Here is a 21,882-nt window from a genome sequence, read left to right as displayed (position 1 = left end):
TCTGGCGGATCCATGCTGTGTCTCTCTCTCTTGCTTTCTTCCTTCCAGAATTCAGTTCCATCTTCCCTGCCTACCTAAGTTTTGCCCTATCAACAGGCCAGGGCAGTTTCTTTATTCATTAGCCAATGAAAGCTGCACATGGGAAAAATGACCTTCCACACCATTTCCCCTTTTCTGTTTAAACAAAAAGTAAGGCTTTAACATAGTAAAATTACTATGTTAATATATACTATATAACAAAAGAGTTATTAAGCTAAAATTACAGTTACAATATTTATATCTATTTTATCTTTTATCATAACTAAGGAAAACTGTAACTATAATTATAAATTCTCCAATTTCATCAAAGACTCCAGAGGATATAATATTACCTAAATTAACAGGAAGTGCATTGTAAGCAACTTCCAAAACTCTAGAATTGACAGAGGCATCTTGTTGCCTGTACAGTCACCCAAAGTTCTTCTGTACCATTGGGGCATCTATCTTTGGCCTACAGGCCCATAGTATCCAGCAGACTTTTCCATGAAGCAGGAAATTTCAAAGACAGTTCTGCCTAAAATGGCAGTTTTCAGTCACTTTCTTCTGTGTCCTGCAGAATATCTCACAGAGTCATCTATGAAGCAGGAACCCCAAAGGATCATCTCACCTTTAGGCAAGTTCAGCAGTCATTTTTCTCCGGGTCCTGCATGTCCAGTTCAGCAATTCAGGCAAGAGCAGTTTCTTGCCCAAATGGCTAAGGAGCCTCTTCGATGCCTATCTTCTTCTCAAAGTGATTGGTGCTGCCAGGAGCAGATGTGTTTCAGTGTCATGAAAAGTCCTAAGTTCTTAGAACATTTTAAATGCCATATTCTGAAGGTCTCTGAAAGATTTGAAGAATACCTAACTAACTGAAATATCTCTTTATATTTAGAAAACTTAACTGACATGACTACAATCTTGACTATTATAGACTATTGACTATTTATTAACCTATATTTCTTAATTATACATTACATTTTTAAATGAACTACACAATCACAATACCTTAATCAAGAGTAGAAATATACATATAACAATATTGACTTTAAACTTGTATCAATAAACCAAGATTCATACCAATGCAAATCTCTATAGCATATCCCCCTTTAAGTGTAAACAAACTGTTTTAAATAATATTTGGGAATATGGGTGTAGTTCTGTCCATACTGCTTCCTGTTGTTTGGGGGTGCTGTTAAGCAGGTCTTTCATGGTGTATCCTGTGTGCTAGGTTCATCTCAGTCAGCATTTGGGTGAAGTAATTTTTTGAGGGTGTTTGAGGTGACCTTTTAGAGGGGCATGGTCTATCAAACCATATTTATCTGGAAGTATTTCACAGGTTCTCATCTTCTGTGGAAACAAAAGAAAAACCTCTTTTCCAAAGCAACTTATCCTTAGACCCAAATTCGGAAGTCAAGATACCTTTATAATATACGTGTTGGTTTATCTTAGCAGCCCATACAATGAAATGTCTCTCTGTACTTAGCTCCTTCATAGTCAAAAAATTCAAAGAAAAGACAATAATATACATAATCCAGACTTTCTGTATATTCTCCATCTTTATATGGTTTTTTTCTTTACTCCTTTTAATCTATGACTGTCTGTACTCTGTCTCTTTAAAGACTTTAAAAAATGATTTACATCTTTTCCAACTCTGTGCGCTTTTTCTTCTCTCTCCCAAGCCTACGTACATTTATCCAATACTGTGACCCACTTAGAGTTCTTTTCCATCTAAATTTGTCTTTATTGTGTATCTGTAATTATTTTTTGATCAGAAGCGTTTCTTAAATTGCTAAGCAGCTTGGTCTTAGTGACCCTGGGTGCTGGCTCTGCCTTTCTTAGGCTTTAAATATGGTGGAGATAGTTTACCTCAGCTCTAGGATTGTTGGGCGGGAGCCATCCTCACTTCTTAAACTCTGGGTAACACCATGCAGCACAGAAACCCTTTTTATCTGAGTAACAGCTAAATCTGCCATGCAGAGCACTGCACAGCCTGGAAACATCTCTGTGTATGGCAGTGGGAATCAGCCATGGTCTCCTGCCTGTTCAAGTCTAGTAGACCTGATCCTGCCTCCTGCCCAGGCAGGGACCCCTGAGCCGTGGGCATGGTCTCAGGAACTTTCCTCTTGACCCTGAGTGGTCACACAAACACCGGGCCCACCAATGCCATTGAAATGCTTTATAGGCAGAGTTTGTGCTGGTTGCACAGCCCAGGAAGCTGTGTTTTAAAATGAAACAGCTTTTTTTTCTGCTATGGCTGAATCAGGAAAATGTCTGTCAAGGAGCTGTGGCACGCCACCAGCAAACAGCAGGAAGCTGTGTTAAACTCTGTATTTTTGTGTCTAGAATTCCTTTTCAATCTCTCAGGTTTTAAGTGGATTTAGCTAGCACACGGAGCACCAATTGTAACAGGAAGGCCTGCTTGTTCGTCCTGGCCCAGCTAGCATGGCCCCAAAACAACCACACAGAAACTGTATTAATTAAATCATTGCTTAGCCCATTAATTCTAGTTTCTTATTGTCTAATTCTTACATCTTAATTTAACCCATTTCTATTCATCTGTGTATCGCCACGTGGCAGTGACTTATTGTGTAAAATTTCCAGTATCTGTCTCCAGCAGATCCATGGCATCTCTCTGACTCTGCTTTCTTCCTCTCAGAATTCAGTTCTGTCTTCCCTGACTACCTAAGTTTTGCCCTATCAACAGACCAGGGCCGTTTTCTTTATTCATTAACCAATGAAAGCTGCACATGGACAGAAGGACCTCCCACATCACTGGACTCCATGAATGGCTAGTGGAGCCTAATGTCACCAGCCAGAGCTTCTCAGCAAGCTCTTTCTGATAGATGTAGAACTTGCTGGCCCAGCTGGCAATCCCCATCAATCTATGCCAGCCTGAGCTGTGTGTAGGCACTGACTTTCCTGTTCTATGTTGGCTGTACAGTTGGAGGGTGTGGACAGGACTCTGCTTGTTGTGTACCTGAGGACCACAGCATCCCTGGGACCAAATGCTGCATGCCTCAGAAACCTAGTGTAGAGAAAGTTGCTATTTTGGGCATTTCTGGCTCTAATGAGACAGCCTGGGCCTGCCAGCTGTCGCCCATGCAAGGTCACAGGTTCTGAAACTTAGGGAGAGGTGATGGGCCATTTGTCCCAGGGATTCCCTCAGCTACTCTGGACAGGTGACTAGCAGCACCCTGAGGGCACAGCGAGGGGGCCTTCCCAACAGGGTAGACTCAGACCCATTGCCTGACTCTGACATGGCCACACCTAGGGTCTTTCCATCTCCATGCCCTCCTCATCAGAGCCCCTCCCGCCCCCGTGACTCACCAATAGGTGGCCCTTTCTTGGGATGGTAGCCGGCTAGCTTTTGTTAACTTGACCCAAACGAAGATTATCCAGAAAGAGGGAACCTCAACTGAGAAATGCCCCTTCAGCTTGGCCTGTGAGCATATCTGTGGGGTGTTCTCTTAACTAATGATTGATGTGAGAAGGCCCAGCTCACTGTGGGTGGTGCCATCCTTGGGCAGGTGGTCCCGGGTGGGATAAAAAGCAGGCTGAGCAAGCCATGGAGCCAAGCTAGTAAGCAGCGCCCTCCACGGTCCCTGCTTCGCATTTCTGCCCTGGTTTCCCTGGAGGAAATGCTGTGTTGGGGACACAACTAGACCTTCTCTTTCCAAAATTGCTTTTGGTCATGGTGTTCATCACGGCAATAGAGAACAAATTTGGAGTGTCCATGTGAGTGACGGACTAGCAAATGTCTGTAGGGTCCGATGGGGAACCCTGGCCCCCACTGGAATCTGTGCCACAGGTCTGTGTTCCTCCTTTTAAGAAGAGGTTCTCCTGGTTTTCTCCTCACATGCGACTATCAAGTGATTTGGGTCAGAGTCTATGGGGGGTTGCACTTGGAGGCCAGTGGCTGTGGCCTCTCACTCCAATGCCTTCCATCGAGGCAGTGTGGCACATGGCAGATATTTCCAAACTTTATTTGGCCGTATAGGTCATCATATTGAAGAAATCCAAGATAATCAAAAATAGCCAAGGACGGACCAGCTGTTTTCGGGAGGGGTAAGGTGTACCTTGCCTGGCAGAAGCAGAGCATCCCGGGATGATCCTGGCTACAACAAGGCTCCATCTGGGACATCCCTAGGAGGGAAGGCTTTTGACGTGTAGATTCATTTGGAGCAGAGTCACCCAGCAGCAGTGGGGAGGAAACCCAGGGGGTGTTGGCCTTGTCCTCTGTGTCACCAGCTATGTCCTTATTTCGGGACACTATGAAGCCAACAAGTATTTGGAGAAGCTGCGGCATGGTAGACCTTGCCTGTGTATGTGAGGACCCAAGTCCCATCCCTAGCAATAGAAAAATAAATCCCACTAGGCAGGTTTTAAAAAGTGTCGTTGTTCAATCTGTGCTGTACGGAGCCTGTGGATGGCATCTTTGGGATGTCGTGGTTCAATCTGTGCTGTACGGAGCCTGCGGATGGCATCTTTGGGATGCGAACAATCACAGTGAAGTCACCCAGGCTGGAGGTGGACCCTAAAGCCATTTCATGTTCTAAAAGGAAGAGGGGGAGAAAGCGAGGCCCTGCTATAAGGTGAAGGCAGAAGAAAGATAAGCAAAGAGACAGCGGAAGATGAGATTGCCAAGAATTGCCTGATGTGAGAGACCGGGAAGAGAAATGGGCGGGGTGAGAGCGCTCTTCCCAGGGCCTCAGAAGAGCCTGCCCTCACCCACACTTGGTTTCAGACTTCCAGCTTCTAAGACTGAGAAAGGACCTGTTCTGGTCACAAGTGAACAGATTGTGGCCCAAGGAGCCTCCTTCCATCTATGGTTGTTTTATAAGTGCTTTTCACTTAGTCACCTGTGTCCCCCAAACATTGAGTGAACAGTGCCCTAAACACACAATTCTTGTTTTACACGGCCTGGCACCCTAAGAAGGGTAGTGACATCTGCATGGGCCCTCTCTTCTGCCTGGAGGTGGCTTTGCCCTTGTCCCGAGGCTCTGCACTGCACATACTCCTTGTCTGGTCGTAGCCATCCCAGTTGCTAAACTGTCCCGCATCCCAGTGTTTGTGCTAAAATCACCACCACTGTATGTAATGGCCCCAGATCTCAGGAGTGGCCCCCAATCCAGATGTGCCACAGAGGGGCTGATAGCTGTGATGCACATGGGGTTTGGCGTTGGCCGTGGGCTCATGTGTTCACTGGGAGTTTGGGAGTGATGTTTCAGGGTACCACTGTAATTCAGGAAACGGATACAAACCTGTATCTTGGCCTCTAATCTCATCAGGAGTTGTTTTCATCCCCCAACTCTGCTCCAGCAATAAAGTCTCCTCACCATTCCTTTCTAGACCAACGCGCTCCTGCCCAAGCCTTTGCATCGATGTTTCCTTGAACCTGCAAGGATGCTCCATGCCAATCTGCCTTCTGAATCCATCTGTATAAACAGAGCTCCGGACCCACCCTGCCCACTCTTGTTTTCTCCACAGCACTCCCTGCCCACTGCCGTACGAATGACTTAGTATTTGTGTCTTCCTTTCACCATGTAAGTCTCGTGACCAGGGTGTTTAGATTTACAATGTCTTGCCATTAGGTAGATAATCACCAAACAGAGAAGGGCAAACAGCAACAGCAGCAGCAGCAGCAGCAGCACCTCCTCAAGCCGGTTGAATCAAGGGGAAGCCTCCAGAGAAGCATTTTAAGAAAAAGAATGCCGTATTAGCTGGCTCTCACTTATCCCTAAATAAACGCAAATTAAGTCTACGGAAGGCCCTTGTCAACTGTTCGGTTGTGGAGAAGGCGAGGGGTCTTGGGTTCTATCCTGGGAGTGCCCTGTTAGCCATTGTCTTGTTCAATTGTTTTAAACAACCGGTACAGATACGGTATAACAAATCTTTGAAGTGACTAATTCAGCGATTTTTTTTTTTAGTGTATCTACAAGCTGTGGAACTATCACCACATTCCAGAATACTTTTATTATAGAAAAGAAACCGTGTATCCATTAGCAGCCAGCGCCCCCTCCTCATCCCCAGCAGCCCCCACCATCTGTATACAAGTTTTTGTGTGGGCATATGTTCAAATGTCTTGGATATATATAGTCGTGGACTTGCCAAGTCCTGTAATAACTGTTTAATGGTGTAAAGAACCGGCAGCCTGTTTTGCAAAGCGATTGCCCAACCTCACATCTTCGCCGGCAGTATATGTGTTTCAGCATCGCCCGTAAACTTGTTATTATCTGTCTCCTGACGATACCTGTCTCAGCGGTTGTAAGCTACGGCCTCATTGTGGTTTGGGTTTGCATTTTCCTGACATTCAGTGCTACCGAGCAGTTTTCATGCATTTATCAGGCATGTATGTATCTTCTTTGGAGAAATAGAATTTCACCTCGGTTTGCTCATTTTTAATTGTGATATCTATCATTAAGTTATTTTTAATGTAATTAAAAGTTCCCACTGTGCATTTTTACTGTCCGTGGCATCATGCCACACAAGGACTTTCCACATAGGGGTCTGTTGTGTATATTGTTCATTGAGCATATTCTCCCCGCCCCTCCCATAACCCCCTCCATTCCCTAGGTGGTTTTTGCTTCTACCTTCATGCCGTGTGCACACACAGGATTTTGTGTTGCTATATAAACTCTAGAAACAGCAAACAACAGAATATGTATTTGTTTCTCTGCGATTGGTTTAATTAGTGTAATATGATTTCTCCAGTTGCATCCATTCTCCTGCAAACCAAGGGTCTTCATTCTTCTCCGTGTCTGGAGGCAATCCGTTGTGTACACTCCGTGCTTAAAGAAAACTCTGCTCCTCTGCTGCTGGGCACCCAGGTTCTGTCATTGGATTCCAAGAGTTCTTTTTATATTCTGGATTTTAAGCTTCATGGCATATGTCGTATGCAATTATCATCTCCCATCTTTTTCTCCCATGCTGTAGCCTGCTCCTCTCTTGCCTTCTTTTCCTTTCTCTTCTGTTCCCTCTATCTCCTGCCCCCCTCTCCCGCCCTCTTTCCCTCAACAGGATTTCACTCTGCATCCCAGGAAGGTCTCAAACCCGTGATTCTCTTTTCTCAGTCACCAGAGTGCTGGGATTATAGACATGTGCAACCATGCTCAGTCAGTTTCTAAATGGTGTCCTTTGTGTAAGGTCCAGTTTACCCGACTGTTCGTTGTTGTTGCTTATGGTCTGGGTGTCATGTTTAGGAAAACATTGCCTAACCTAAGTCAGAAAGATTTACAGCCAGGATGTGCCACCATGGCCAGATTTCTCCTTTATTTAGTTAGTTTTGTTATTTTTAGTGTAAAAATTATTAGAACTAGGCTGGTGGCACATAACTAATCCCTGCACGCAGAAGGCTTAAGTAGGGGTCAAGAGTTCAGGCCATCCTGGGCTGCACAATGAGCCCCTGTCTCAAAAAAGAAGGAATGGAGGTCACTGATTGTGCTGTCCCCCCTGCATACCCAGGTCTATGTGCAGTCATGAGCTTGTGCAGCCACCCAGCCTGATAAGTGAGTCTCACCCCTCATCCAAGAAGCTTCCTTTTCTGCAGCAGACGAGACTGTTACCAACACGCCTGGCTGTTCAAAATGCAGAGGATGAGCAACTATGGGGTTTCCAGCCCCAACTGGTACCTTTACATCGCAACCTTATACCTAAGGCTCAGGGAATATCACAGAAGAGGGGTGCAAAGATTCCAAATGCCAGAAGACTAGGACTCCAGCTCAATATCTCATCTTCTGGATGAGGCAAGGGTGCTGTACCCATGAAATCCAACAATTTGATTGCCAAAAGAAGACCTGCATAATGGCCATACCAATCAGTGTGCCGACACAGTTGGGGAAAGTTTCACAAAATTTCACCCCCGCTTGGAGAAAGAACTACAAACAACTAGCAACTGCTGAGAGAGAATCAGTTTCCCCTAGAGAAAAGGCTAGTGATGGGCTTTCCACTCTCAATTCAACCGCAAGTGGTCAGTCCTAAACATAAGTACATATGAAGAACACAGATGCGCTCAGTAGGTTGATTTGTGTGTGTGTGTGAGTGTGTGTGTGAGAGAGAGGATAATAAGGAAGTCATAAATTTGGGGGACCTGGGGAAGGGAAGAGGAAAGGAAGTAAATGATATAAATACAGTATTAATGTATGAAATGCTAAGAAAAATGAAAACTTAAAAATAGTAACGGAAAGGGGTTTGGGTGATAGCTCAAAGTGCTTGCCATGCAAGTGTGAAAGCCTGCGTTTGGTTCCAAAAACGATGCAGAAAAGCTGGATGTGGTGATACATGCTCGTAACACAGCGTTGAGAAAGAGGAAACAGCAGATCCACGACGTTCACTGGCCAACCGGTCAAGTGTAGTTGGTGAGTCTGGCGTCAAGTGAGAGACACTGTCTTAAAAGGTAAAGTGGGCTGCACTCAAGGAGATTGAACTTCTTTGCTCTCCAAACATGTACATTCTCACATGAGCGCGCTCTTTCTCTCCTCTCTCTCTCTCTCTCTCTCTCTCTCTCTCTCTCTCTCTCTCTCTCTCAGTGTGGGGATCCACATATGAGGAAAAACATGCAGTAAGCCTTCCTGAGTCTCCTTTATTTCATTTAACGTAATGATACACATTTCCATCCACTTTCTTTAGACAATTTTCTTTACAGCTGATCAAAATTATATTATGTATGTGTGTCACATTTTCTTTACCTATTTATCTATTGACAGATATCTAAGTTGGCCCCATTTCTTGGCTACTTTGAGGAAAGCAGCAATAAATATGGATGTGGAAATGTCTCTGTGGTATTTTGATATAGAGTATTCAAATAGTTATCCCAAAAGTGGTATAGCTGGTTCATATGGTAGTTCTGTATTTTTTTTTTGAGAAACTTCTATGATGATTTTCACAATGGCTGAACCAGCTTACAAACCCACCAGAGACTAATTAAGGTATATCTTTCTCCACATCTCATTTTTTTTTTTTGGTTTTTCGAGTTTCGAGACACGGTTTCTCTGTAGCTTTGGAGCCTGTCCCGGAACTCCCTTTTTAGACCAGGCTGGCCTCGAACTCACAGAGATCCACCTGCCTCTGCCTCCCGAGTGCTGGGATTAAAGGCGTGCGCCACCACTGCCCAGCTTCTCATGTATATTTGTTATTGTGATTTCTTTTTGAAAAAATATTGCATGCATGTGTATGAGTACTGTTGCCTGCATGCGAATGCCTGGTGGGGTATAGTTCAGAAAAGGATATCCGATGCTCTGGAACTGTTTGTGAGCCACCAGAGAGGAACTGAGCCTGGATTCTCTGCAAGAGCAGAAAGTGTTTTTAACCACTGAGCCATCTCTTCAAACCTCTCACTTGATTTCTTTCTTTAATTTTTAAAAATTTTATTATTTTGTGCCTATGAGTATATTAATTGCACATGTCTGTGCTCCACACACATGCAGTACCATCAGAGGCCAGAAGGGGGCGTCAGATGCCGAGGGATTGGAGTTACAGGTGGTGGTAAGCTGCCATGTGGGTGCTGGGAATTGAACCTGGGTCTTTTGGAAAGAACAGCTCTGAGACATTTGTCCGACCCCTTGTGTGACTTCTTGGTACTTGCTATTCTGCCTGCATTTCCCTTATGGTTTGTTGTTCTAATGCTACTCTATTTTTGTGTGTGTGTGTGTGTGTGTGTGTGTTGTATGTTGTATGTGCTGATATGGTGGTGTACGTGTGTTATAAGTACTTGTAGTGTGGGTTGGACAGCGGTCAGCATCAAGTGTCTTCCTCAATTGCTGTCCACCTTATTCTCTGAGGTAGGGTCTCTCACTGAGTTTGAAGCTTGTTGACTTGTCTACACTGGCTGGTCAGTGCACTTCAGGAACCCACTTATCTCGGCCTCCACAGTATTAGAGTGAGTGCTGCTGCAACCCGGCTCTTCTGTGGGTCCTGGGGACCCCAACTCAGGGCCTCGCGCTGGCAGGTAGGCGGTTATCCAGCTGTGCTATCTCCCGAGTCCCTGTGTCCTGTTTTTGAGAGGTGTCTGTTCAGTTCACTAGCCCATTTATTGATTGGATGATTTGGGATTTTGTCTCAAGTTGATTTTTTACAAATCTGTGTATATTCTCAGTATTAGCCAGCTGTCTGATGTGTAGTTGAGAAATATTTCCCCCTTTCTGTAATCTCTTTTCCTCTGGTACTTGCTCCCCTCCCTTCCAAAAGCTTTGTCATTTCATGGTATTTCATGTGTTGATTCCTGAGGTTGTCTCCTCGATTATTGGAGTCTTTATTTCAAAAACGACTTGACTACACGTCGAAACGTTGCAGCTGTATTTTCCTTTCCCAGGTCCAATCTTTCAGATCTTACATTATGATTTTTGTGCAGGCCAAGAGGTGTAGACTCAGGTTTCGCTCTTCTCCCTGTGAACGCTCCTTTTCCCAGCAGCATCTGCCAAGGAAGCGATCTTTCCTGCAGTGTGTGATACCTTTGTCAACAATAGGGTGGCTGTTGCTGTGTCTTTATTTCTGGTCTTATGTTCTATTCCATTGGTTTATCCATGTCTGGTTTTGGTTCAGGACGGCATTGTTTTTGTTTCGGTCTTGTCTAATAGAGTATGAGACCAGGTATTGTGATACCTACAGTGTCCCTCTTTCTGCTAAGGATTAATTTGGCTATTTGGGGGTCTTTTGTGTGGAAAAAAGAATTTTGGGATTTTTTTTTTTAACACTGTGAAAGTATCATTGGGATTTTGTTTGTTTTTTTTTTTTTTTTTGGGTTTTTCGAGACACAGTTTCTCTGTGGCTTTGGAGCCTGTCCTGGAACTAGCTCTGTAGACCAGGCTGGTCTCGAACTCACAGAGATACGCCTGCCTCTGCCTCCCGAGTGCTGGGATTAAAGGCGTGCGCCACCATCGCCCGGCCATCATTGGGATTTTGATGGGGATAGGCTAGATGTGTAGATTTCTCTGGGTAACATGGCCATTTTCATAGTATTAAATTTTCCAATCCAAGAGTATGGGAGGTCTCTCCACCTGTTAATGTCCTCCCGTTTCTTTCTCTAGTGTCGCAGGTTTCACTGTAGATGTCCTCCACCTTCTGGGTTAGACTTATTCCCAGTTGGTTTGTCTGTTCGTTTTTGTTTTCACGTTGGAATTATTATGAATGGGGTTTCCCCGATTTCTTTCTCGGCAACTTTTTGGTGTGCGGAAAGGCTGCTGGCTTTTGGGGGTTGCTCTTGTGCCTTGCCACTCTCCTTTTATCCAGGAGTTTTCTGCCGGAGTCTGTAGAGTCCTTTGAACGCAGGATCACGGTGTCTACAGATAGGATCATTTGAATTCTTCCTTTCCTACTTATCCCCTTTTATTTTCCTTTTGTTTCATTGCTTTAGCTAAGGCTTTGATATCGTATTATATTTAACAAGTATGGAAAGAGCAGGCACCCTTGACTCATCCCAGATTTTCGGAGGAATGCTCTTAGTTTCCTCCTATTTATTATGTCATGTGTAGCCTTTATTATGTTGAGCTTCATTGAAGACCTTTTCTGCTTCGAGGCGATCATGCTTTTTCTGTCCTCACATGTATCTTTGTGTGACATTTCACTTACTGATTCACGTATGTTAAATGCTAGCGTTGCATCTTTGAAGCTGATTTAGTTGTGGTCTTACTAATGTGTTCCTGGATTCGGTCTGCAAGAATATGGTGAAGAACGCTTGTACCATGGTTTTCTTTTTTGTTATGGACTTAGCTGGTTTTGGTCTTAGGGTAAAGCTGGCTTTGTAGCCTGAGTTTGATAGCATTCCTTCCCTTTCTGCTTTATGGAGCAGCCTGAGAAACACTGGTGCTGATTCTCTCTCTCTCTCTCTCTCTCTCTCTCTCTCTCTCTCTCTCTCTCTCTCTCTCTCTCGGAATTTAGCAGTGAATTCTTCCAGCCTTGGGCATTGCTTTGTTGGGAATACTCATTACTGCTTCAGTGTTGTTGCTTAGTATGGATGTGTTTAAATTATTTTCCCACTTTATTTAGGAAATAGTGTGCGAGAATATATCATTCTCTTCTAGATTTTCAGTTAAAAATATTTTCTAAATATTCCCTAATTATCACTGGGATCCATTGGAGTCTTCACTTTTTTTCTGCTAATTTTGTTAATTTTGTCTCCCTTTTTTCCTTTTTGTATTGATGTGTATGTATGTGTTCATGTGGGAACACCGCTCTAGAGGATGAGTAAGATGAGGTACTGAAATCACCCGCTAGTATTGTATCAGATTTGTCTGATTTTTGTGTCCACCAGTGGCTTGTGAAATCGGGAGCCTCGTTTGAAGACTGTAGATTTACAATTGTTACACTTTCTTGATGAGTTTCTCCATTTATTGGCAGTAGGAGCTTTCTTTATCTCCTCTGACTAATTTTGGTTTGAAGTCTTCTTTACCAGCTGTCAACAGCTGCACAGTGGTTTGTTTTCAGCTTCTATTTACTTGACAAATCATTTAACATCCCGTGACGGTCTGTGGTATCTTTGCCAGTGAGGTGTGTTTCTTGGAAAGGAAAGATAATGGGATCGCTTCCACCCCAACTCTTGAATCCAGTCACCTGCTTTACATCTCTGTAATTTTGGTGAGTTAGGACCATTTATATCTAAGGGTATTATTAAGATATGTTCAGTAATTAGTGTGTGTGTGTGTGTCTGTGGTGTGGTATGTGTGTCTGTGTGTGGTGTGGTATGTGTGTGTGGGTGGTATGTGTGTTGTGTGTGTGTGTATGTGTGGTATATGTGCGTGGGGTCTGGGCATATGTGTGTGCATGGATGTGCTCATTTGTGTACGCACAGATAGAGATCGGATATCAGTCTTGGGTGTCTCTGTCCACAAGCACTGCTACCCCACCTTTTACGTGGGTGCTCAGGATTTGAACTCAAGTTCTCATGCTTTCACAGAAAGTGCTTTATTCACCGAGCCACTTCCCATGTAGAATCCCTGTAATTTTCCTTGATTGGAGACTTGTTTATTATTTTCTTTCTCCCCAGGTATTTGCTAGTTTACCATATTGGACATGACAGATCCCTGTCTAGCTTTCCTTCGTTCGTTCCTCTTGTGTGTGTTGTCTTTCCTATGTCCTTGTGATGGAGACTGACTTCCTTGCTTTGCCTCTGGTTTTCCCTCAGGAATCTTCTGAGGTGCTGACTAGATGTTAATGAACTGCCTTGGTTTGTGCCTGTCTTGAAATGTCCTTATTTCTCTGCCAACTTTAAGTAATAACTCCTCTGGTTGACAAGTATTTATTTTTAGGGTTTGAAATGCATAATTTCTAGTTTTTAGGGCTGCTGACGAAAAACCTGATGGTATTCTTCTATGTTCTCCTTTGTAAATAAGTTGACATTTCTACCTTATAGCATTCTAATATATGTACGTACGTACGTATGTACGTACGTATGTATGTATGTATGCATGTATGTATGTAGTTTTAGGCAGGGTCTCACTATGTAGATCAGCCTGGCCTCAAAACTCACAGAGCTCTGCCTGCCTCTGCTGGGGTTAAGGCCTTCCTTTCAGCGCTTAGTCTGATCTTTTTGCTTTGTGTATTGGACATCTTGACTATCATGTGTCGTGGAAAGGTTTTGGTCATGTGTTTAGATGTGAAATTTGTCCTCTATATTTGGGGCAATTTTCTGCTATAGTCATTGAATAAATTTTCTTTAGTGTCTGTTTCAGCTTCTCCTTTAATCCCATAGATTCTTAGGTTTGGTCTTTTGGTTGTCGTTCCCATTTCTTTGACATTGGAGTTATGGTCACCCCCAGCCTCTCTTGATATTTGGATCAATAATTCCCTGTCCTTTCCTGCCATCCCCGATATTAGTTCCTTTCCTTGAGCCTATTGGGCATATTTTCTACTGGCTTTGTTTGTTTGATTCATGAAGCTTTTAATCTTCAACACTTATATGTCCCCACTTTACTTCAATTTTCTTGCTGATTTTTTTTTCTGCCTAAGTTGCTGACTTTTTCACCGATAATGCTTATTTCCTCATCTACTTTGCTCAACGTTTCCCCAGTGCTGCCAGCTCTCTTCTCCAGGGCCAGGATTGAATTCATCTCTTGTTCTCAGCATCCTTCAGGTCATTGGTACCACTGAGCCTTTGAAGCACCCACCTAGCTTTTTCTATGCTTGAGTTCTGTCAGTGAGTTGCAATCTCTTGGAGGAGTCAGGCTGTCTTGTGTATTTATATTTCTTGCGTTCCCCTGTGTGTTGACTTGGGTATGACTTCCTGTTTTATTTGAAGATCCTCTTATCGAACAAACTGTTCTTGAAGGCTCAATCTCCAGTATAATTCAGAGCAGAGCAAACAAACGACCCCACTGATACCATCAAGCCGTGCAGGCTATGGAAATCCACTTAAAACCTACTGCTGCCCCTAATCCATCACCAGTGAGTGTAAAACTGAAAATGGCGAAGCTACTTCTGTGAAGTTGGAGAATGTCTAGGGCGAGCGTGCAAATAGTGATAAAGAAGGGGGTGAGAAAAGGGAAGAAATGGAGAAGAGAAAAGTCTTCTTCCTTAGCCTGCTGGGGACCAAAGCCAGGGTTTCAGTGTCTGACCTGATCCTGCCTTCTGGTTACGCTCTTGGCTGAGATGTCCAGAGCAGCCTGGAAGGGCCTTGGGGCTCAGTGGTTCTAGCTGCCCTGCTGTGCCATCCTTTCCCAGTTCCACTTACTGTAGCTTACAAGAGAGAGTGGAACATGCAGGTCATGTCTGAGTCAGGGAATGCGGCGTGTCGACTTCCTGTGAGGTAAACACATTGGAGATGGGCCCTCGCTCCAGCAGCCCCTTCCTTCCCAGCTCCTGCCCCTCCAGGGACCTTTGCCAGGTTTGTGCTCTGCTGGCCTGGGATCCTAACTCAGACTGAACGTGCTTGGTTTCTTTTGCTCCAAGTCGCGGGGCTGAGACCCACCTAACTGTCATTGTTGCTGTCTGTTCTCAACGTTACGCCGAGTTCTGTTGGGTGGACACACCACGTCAAGGCAGGAGCAAATCCAGGCCTCTGTGGAGAAGGCCTGGCTTGGGTTTAGTTGAAGCTACTGCAGACGGCGCTCACATGCCTCTCGGTGTGGTCTGTGAGCATTTCTGCCCAGTCCCTATTCTCAGGGTGGAGCTTCAGATCCACATGTACTCAGCTCCCAGAAGACTTGCCTTCTCGTGGCTGCCCTAGCCATTGCCAGTGCCCACTGAGAGCCATGGTTTCGCTACCTCCTTACCAGCATCTGGCATTTTTCTGCCTTTTCATTTTTACCAGTCTGGTGGGTGTGTAGGATTCTCACAGTATGCTTTTAGTTTCTTTCTGACTGATGACTAATAAACCCCAACAACTTACACTTACTGCCCCCTCATGAAGTTTCTCCCCATGATTTCGTTCATTTACACAAACAGGGTCTTCTCACTCTTTTGATGTAAGCTCTTATATGCTATGAATCCGAGTCCTGTGTTGGCTATCTATACCTGCATCCACCTCTGTATCCTGTACCTATATTTATATATATAGAAATATATTTATATACCCATGTCTATTTCTTACTTGTACCTCTATCTATATACATGCTGATCTATATCTTTATCCACATTCCACATCCATACTACTATCTATATCTCTATCCATCTCTATGTTCAAATCCATATGTCAGGATCACTATCCATATCCAACTCCAGTCCACATCTGTACCCACACGCATACAAGGATCTATATATACATGTTCCACAGATGGATTCCCCTGCTCGCCTCTCTGCAGACATGCGAGTTACGGGTTGAGCAGCGAGCAGATAAAGGTCATACTCTCGTCACACTCATATGCTTTTTAAAAACTGACCTATAAGTAAATGGAAAGATAATGTTGGATTGAATAACTCAAGGAGGAAATTCAATGGTGAAGGAAAAGTGCCGGGGTGGAAGGTGACCTTTTAAATATGTCACTGAGAAGATGACATAATTGACTCTTGGAGGAGTGGCCCCATACCTGGGGAAGCATCCATGCCAAGCCTGGTCACAGGAGCTGAGGTCCTAGGTGGAGACAGATCATCGGACCCCTCAGGTGCCGAGACTCAGGCTCTCGTTATGATCATGACTGAGACACTGCAAGTTATGGTTGGAGTACCCAGACACCCTGGGTTCCAGTGGGAGGGGTCCCTCCACCTGCAAGGGCAGACAAAATGCTATGGCCTAGCAGCTTGTCCTGTGCATAGAAGGATGGCCCAGGTCACTGTCATTGCAGAACTAGGCTTCCTTGCCTTTTGTTTCGTCACCCGTAGGGTAGTCTCTGATAGACAAGGACTGCTCCGGGCCTCATGTGCAGCCTTCGTTGTCTGGAGAAAGGAGAAAGCCTCCTTTGTGACTCACCTTTCCAACACCTCCAGCAGATGTCTACGGACCCCATTACACCTCCACTTCCCAGAGCTAAACTTAGCAACAGCAATGGTGTCCTGGGTCAGGCCCCACAAACCCTTGCTGCAGGATAGCTTCACATACAGCTTTAAAAGCAGGACATCTGACCGGAGCCAGTCCTTGGTCCACCAGCTTCCCAAGCTCCTTGGGCACTGGGAGCGTATGTGAATGCTGAGGTCAGATTTGCGACAAAAACAGCCCCATCCGTGTCTGCCAGAGATGGGGCTGGATGGGCTCTCTCCTCCTGGGTGGGGGAGAAACTAACTCACTGACCGTCTTGACAATGCTGATGACATTAGTGAGTGAGCACTATAGGAAGTGACTCTGGGACCGTACTGGGAGACACCAAGGGGCTCCACCGTCATCAGCTGCCTCCTCTAGCCGGAGGACTGTCATGTTCAGAGGGGCAGAGGGGAAAGCTTGCTTTGAAGCGGGTGGCAACAAGATTGTTAACTGAGCGTGTGAACTTCTTGAGGAATGCCGTCCCTTCTTAGGACAGATGTGCTGTAGGGTCAAGGGAAAAGGCTAAAGAAGGCAAGGACAGGTACCTACCAAGAGCCAGGACTCCAGTTTCTCCCCTGTTGGTATTAGAACAATCTGAAGGGATGGAGTGTCTCTAAGGACCGCCAGCACCAGGTCTAGGTAGGTCTTGACACCAGGAATCACCAGCAGAGGCCACTGTGAGCTTTTCATCCTCTGGAAGGAGATGCAGAGATGGAAGAGAGGGGGCAGTATGACAGCTGGTACGCCCCACACTGCCCATCTGGGGCTCTGTTCCAGGAGGTAATGAACAGTATGGACTCCGAGGCCCTGAGGAGGGAAGTGAGGCCCAGCTCCGGTGCAAGCTGGTAGAGAAGTAGGGGAGGCAGAACCCAAAAGGACACGAGTCTCCAGGCTGCTGTGCTCTCTTCGGAGGGGCCAGTGAATGTGTCCAGCATTCAGAACTCCCCCAAACAGAACTCAATACCCAAGCCGGGAGCCTGCTGACTGATGTTTGTGCTGGGGAGAGCACTGATGAAGACAGGGGAGAGAGATGGCAGGAGAGGAGGGTGATACTCCAGGCTGCTGGGCAGAGAGCAGGCAGGGTGACTTGTTGACAACAGGCATCTTGACTGGGCTGGTTAAGGTCGGGATCATCAGTAGCCATCAGGCACAGTGCATGCTGTGTGCTCTTCTGGGGTTGTCTCAGCCCCTTGGGGATCCTCTGCTTCTGTCTTAAAGGTTCCAGCTCCAAGCGTCCTTCCCAGAGTCTCCCCAGCATAGCATAAGTGACTAGCTTTGATTCCCAGAACCTGGTCCAGTTCTCCCTGACCTCCCAGCCTCAGGCTCAGCGGTACTCCCTCCCCAGAGGGCATTCTTGGTTCCCGTCTATCTCTGCCATCTAAACCCTCAGAGCTGGGACTGCAGTAAGAGGCCATCGGAGAGCGAGACCACCCGACAGGATTCCTTCCCAGTGTTGGAACCAGAGTGAAAGTCACTGCGCAGCAAGCCGTGCGCGCCCTCGCGCCCCTCCGTGCTGGCTCAGATTAGCCCCTCCACAACAGCAGCTGCTGTATCCCTGGTGTTTGCTGGCGCAGATGGAAGGACAGAGAACTCAAGACCAGAGCTGTGTGGAATGAGTGCCTGTGAGGAAAGGCACCTGCTGTAGCTCAGTATTGTCCAGTTTCCGGAAAGGAGAAGTGGGAAAGGCCATCGGGAGGAGACTGGGGCCCTCCCTGGACGTCACCAGCAGTACCCACCCAACACAGAGGAACCTCAACCCTTACGACCCTAACGCCACTCCCAAACCCAGCTCTGTGCTTCCTGCCAGTGGGCATACCTCACCGCGCCTTGCCCTTGTCCCTTGCTGGCTGCCCCTCCCGCGGTCGTGTCCCCGCGCGGTTCGCCAGCCCCGCCCCGGCCGGGAGGTGGCTGGACCCACGGGAGGGAAGTCCCTGGGCAGGGGCGGCGCTGGCTCAGCCCGAGAGGGGAGTCGGCTTCGGTACTGCAAGCGGGTCGGTAGCAGGAGCAGCAGCCAGGATGTTTCTGGAGCCCCAGGTAGGGCTGTGGCTGTGTGGGACAGCGGGCCAGGCGTGCACCAGGGCAGTGTCTTGACCACAGCAGGATCGCAAAGCTAAGGTTTCTGCGCTCCCCAGCTTGGGAAACCGGGAGCAGATCAGGAGGGGGCTGACCCAGGACAGTCAGGCAACTCTCCTGTCCCTACCAGGACACCTGCCCCAACCCCCACCACTTGGGCCTCGCCCAGGGTGCAGCTGCTGCCCCCCTAGCCTCTGCTGGCTCCAGAGACTCCGGGTGCAAAGCGCCAGCTGAAAACCTGAGGAGTTGGGGCCGATGAGGGTCAGGAGAAAGCGAAGGCTGCCCGGGACGGGACAAACTTGTAAAGAGCAGTGGCGACCCTGGAATTTTCCCCATCCTTGGGCTCAGAACCATTGTTTACTCCGTAAGCGTTTAAAGAGGGGACAGTGGATGATGGAGTGGTTGGTCGTGTAGGAGGTGTGTGCTTGTATGTGCGATGTGTGGGCGGGAGAGAGGACGTGTTTATAGATGAGAGGTTTAAGTGAGAGCCGTTAAGAGGCAGGTGTGGGGGCAAGGCTGTGCCTGTGCCTTCTCAAATGCCATGTGTTTAAAGAGAGGGTGTCCAAAGTCGGGAAGGCAAGATAATTACCCTAAAATTAGCTCTGAGCCTGAGCCGCTGTTACACCTTCACGACTGTTTGGCAGAAGCCTCTTTGGAGCCATGGGCGCTCAGATTCAGGGGCAGTGTGTTGTATGCCCCAGGGCTCCTTAGCCTGGAGCGGACCTAGCCGGGTGCAGATCAGTGGGAGAGGAGCTCGGGAGCCAGCACTAATGGGTGAACTATGACAGACATCTAACGCGCATTTATTAAGCACCTGCTGTGTGCTGGCACTTTAGTTTTCAAGGAACTAAGCAGGTCACAGTCCTTATCCTCATGGGACGCCTCTGGGGTTCAGTAAGTCTGTGGTTCTCAACCTGTGGGTCAAGGTTGCTTAGGGGCGAATGACCCTTTCACAGGGGTGGCAGATCAGAAATCCTGCATATCAGATATTTACATTACAATCCATAACAGTACCAACATCACAGTTATGAAGTAGCAACGAAATAACTGTATGGTTGGGGTCAGCACACTGTGAGGAACTGTATTAAAGGGTCGCAGCATCAGGGAGGTTTAGAACCACCGCTGTAAGTAAAATGCAGGACATGTTACATGACGATAAGGACCAAAGGTGAACACGGAGAACCAACACACACCAGCAGAGCACCAGGAGGGAAGGCTCCGGTTATTTTGCAGGGGCAGAACAAGGCCCAGCGTCAGTGGCTCACAGCACAGGTGCTGGCTCCTCTGCTGGCATCTACCCTGGGTGGCTTCTGCTCTGCCCTACACTCCTTGCTAAGGAAACAGGCTGATAAGGTCCTATGACAGCCAGCAGACAAGGCCTTGCGTTTGCATCTGAGTGCTCCAGCTCAGTGACACACATAATTCTACTAACTACTAGGGGGTTACAGGGCCCCACCCAGTCTCGCCAGGTGATGACAGCCTGTTTACCCAGGGATACTTGTGCCCAGAGAACTGACTACCAGTGTGGAGTGGTGTTTGTTCCTTTGGCAGGGTGGCCAGGGGAGGCCACGGAGATGTTCTGTGTCTGTAAGGATCCCCCTGGAGAAGAGCAGGAAAGAGCTAAGTGGAAGGAAAGGGGACATCCAAGAAAGGCAGGGCAGGCCTGGGTGAGCAAGCCACTTGTGTGTGAGGTTAGGCTTTTGGGAGCACCACAGACCAGTATGATGCCAGGGTACAGCCCCATAGACGTGGAGGGATACCTATGTCTGGGGCCATTAGGGCATCGTTGGACACTTCATGGGGACCAAGGACGGAGTTGGCTGTGACAGGACCGCCCAGGAAATAAATCAGGGAGCTTAGTAACAGAGACAGCGTAAGATAACAGAGGGATGATTCAATGTTTTGATGCTACAGTGAAGAGGACTAGCAGCTGATAGGACCATGGCATTAGGGGCCAGGCTGGGGTATAGGGATTGTTAGCCTCAGCGGAGACCGTAAACTCTGCAGTCCTGGAGGGTGTGCAGTCTAGAGTTTAAGGAAGCCTGAAGGGCTTGCTCCATCCCGGTGCCCTCCAGCTGTCCTTCCTGCCCCTATTCTGCTGACCCAAGTCACTGTGACCCTGTTCAAGCCTCTTGAGCGTTGATGTGTGCTTCTCACCGGAGGCAGGTGAGGATTACAGCCTCTGGTGTGGTGGCCCCTGGGTGCCCCGGACTGGGAGAAGGGGGGCACAGCATTCCTGTCAGCTGCCCTTTATGAGAGCTGGGGCCCAAGATTGGAAGGCCCAGGAGCAGGGGTACAGCATCTCCACTGGGTCACAAGTCCAAGGCCTGTGAAGACAAGAGGTGGGTTTGGGCGAGGCAGTAAAGGAGCAGTTTAGGAGGGAGTTGTGCCCAAGGGCAAGGAAGCTGATCTGCCTGTGGAAGCTGTCTCTGGGCATCACTCTTTCCAGGAGCTCTGGAGGGTAATCAGGGCAGCCTGGGTTTGTCTGAACTGCAGAGTCAATAAGGAGAACCAACTGTTCCCCCCCTCCCCTATCTATCCTCTCCTTCAGTTCCTAGAAACCTCCTGCTCATCCCTGGAAACCCATCTCAAAACACATCTTCAGGAAACCCTGGTCTCTCCCTGTGGTTTGCTCCTGACTCCTGTGCCTCCCTATCACCTAGCACTGACCCTTGTTCTGAGGAGATTTTGTGGCTTAGTGTATAAAGTCTGCTACTGAAATGGGATGCTGAGGTCTGTCCCATTTGGTCACCGGCAGCAGAGATTTAGAAGCAGCTGATACTTGTTGGCTGAGTGGGGGAAGAAACAACACAAGGATTAGAAATGCTTTAGTCCTGTACCCCACTTTTGTCTTCAGAGAAACTGAGGTCCGGAGGACCCACACTTGCCTAAGGTTATCCAGAGCATCAAGAGTCAGAGCTGCCTCCTATTCCAGGGTTCTTCTGCAGTATCAGGGCTGTCTGCCCCCTGAGACCTGTCTGAGGTCCCAATCAAGGGGAACCAGAGCCAGACATGTTTAAGGACACTAGAAAACTCCAAGTGACTCTGGAGTGATGGGGAAAGCATGGGAATGTAGGGCTCAGGGAAGGACAGAAGTTGGGGCTCTTGGCCCGGTGGCCTCTTGGCTCTTGGTTAATGGGCTCCCGAAAAGAGCCCTGCCCCCGCCCGATACAGCATGCCTTCTAGCTGGGCTGGATCCCGGCATTTCCCAAATGTGATTGTAACTGCCTGGAATACTGCTCCTGCCTGCATGGGGCCTGAGAGTGAGTCAGAGGAGCTCCAGGGGGTGGGGCTGCCTGTCAGGGGTGTTGTGGAGCCCTCTGAGCTTCCCTCTGCAAGGACAGTCACTGACTGATGAAATCAAGGCAAACTGCACCGGCAGCCTTGGCAGCGGAGGAGCCCTGCGGCCT

The 21,882-nt window shown here is 47.3% G+C and overlaps 1 protein-coding gene across 4 annotated transcripts in view; it reads left to right on the top strand.

The window, feature by feature from the left end:
• The window catches only part of Rasgef1a (RasGEF domain family member 1A), a 92,222-nt gene that overhangs the window by 45,049 nt on the left and 25,291 nt on the right, over nucleotides 1–21,882 (top strand). The window contains exon 1 of one of the 4 annotated variants that reach the window (XM_075983028.1): nucleotides 18,217–18,433. The exons of the other annotated variants lie outside the window; for them this stretch is intronic. Within the exon in view, the coding sequence (XP_075839143.1) occupies nucleotides 18,416–18,433 (18 nt within the window). The 5' untranslated portion in view covers nucleotides 18,217–18,415. Of the gene's footprint in view, nucleotides 1–18,216; nucleotides 18,434–21,882 lie in introns of those variants that run through there. 4 annotated transcript variants of the gene reach the window in all.

This window comes from Microtus pennsylvanicus, chromosome 8 (assembly GCF_037038515.1).
Source record: "Microtus pennsylvanicus isolate mMicPen1 chromosome 8, mMicPen1.hap1, whole genome shotgun sequence".
Taxonomy (NCBI): Eukaryota; Metazoa; Chordata; class Mammalia; order Rodentia; family Cricetidae; genus Microtus; species Microtus pennsylvanicus.
Note: the sequence above shows the minus strand (reverse complement) of the source record. Positions and strands in the feature narration are given on the sequence as shown.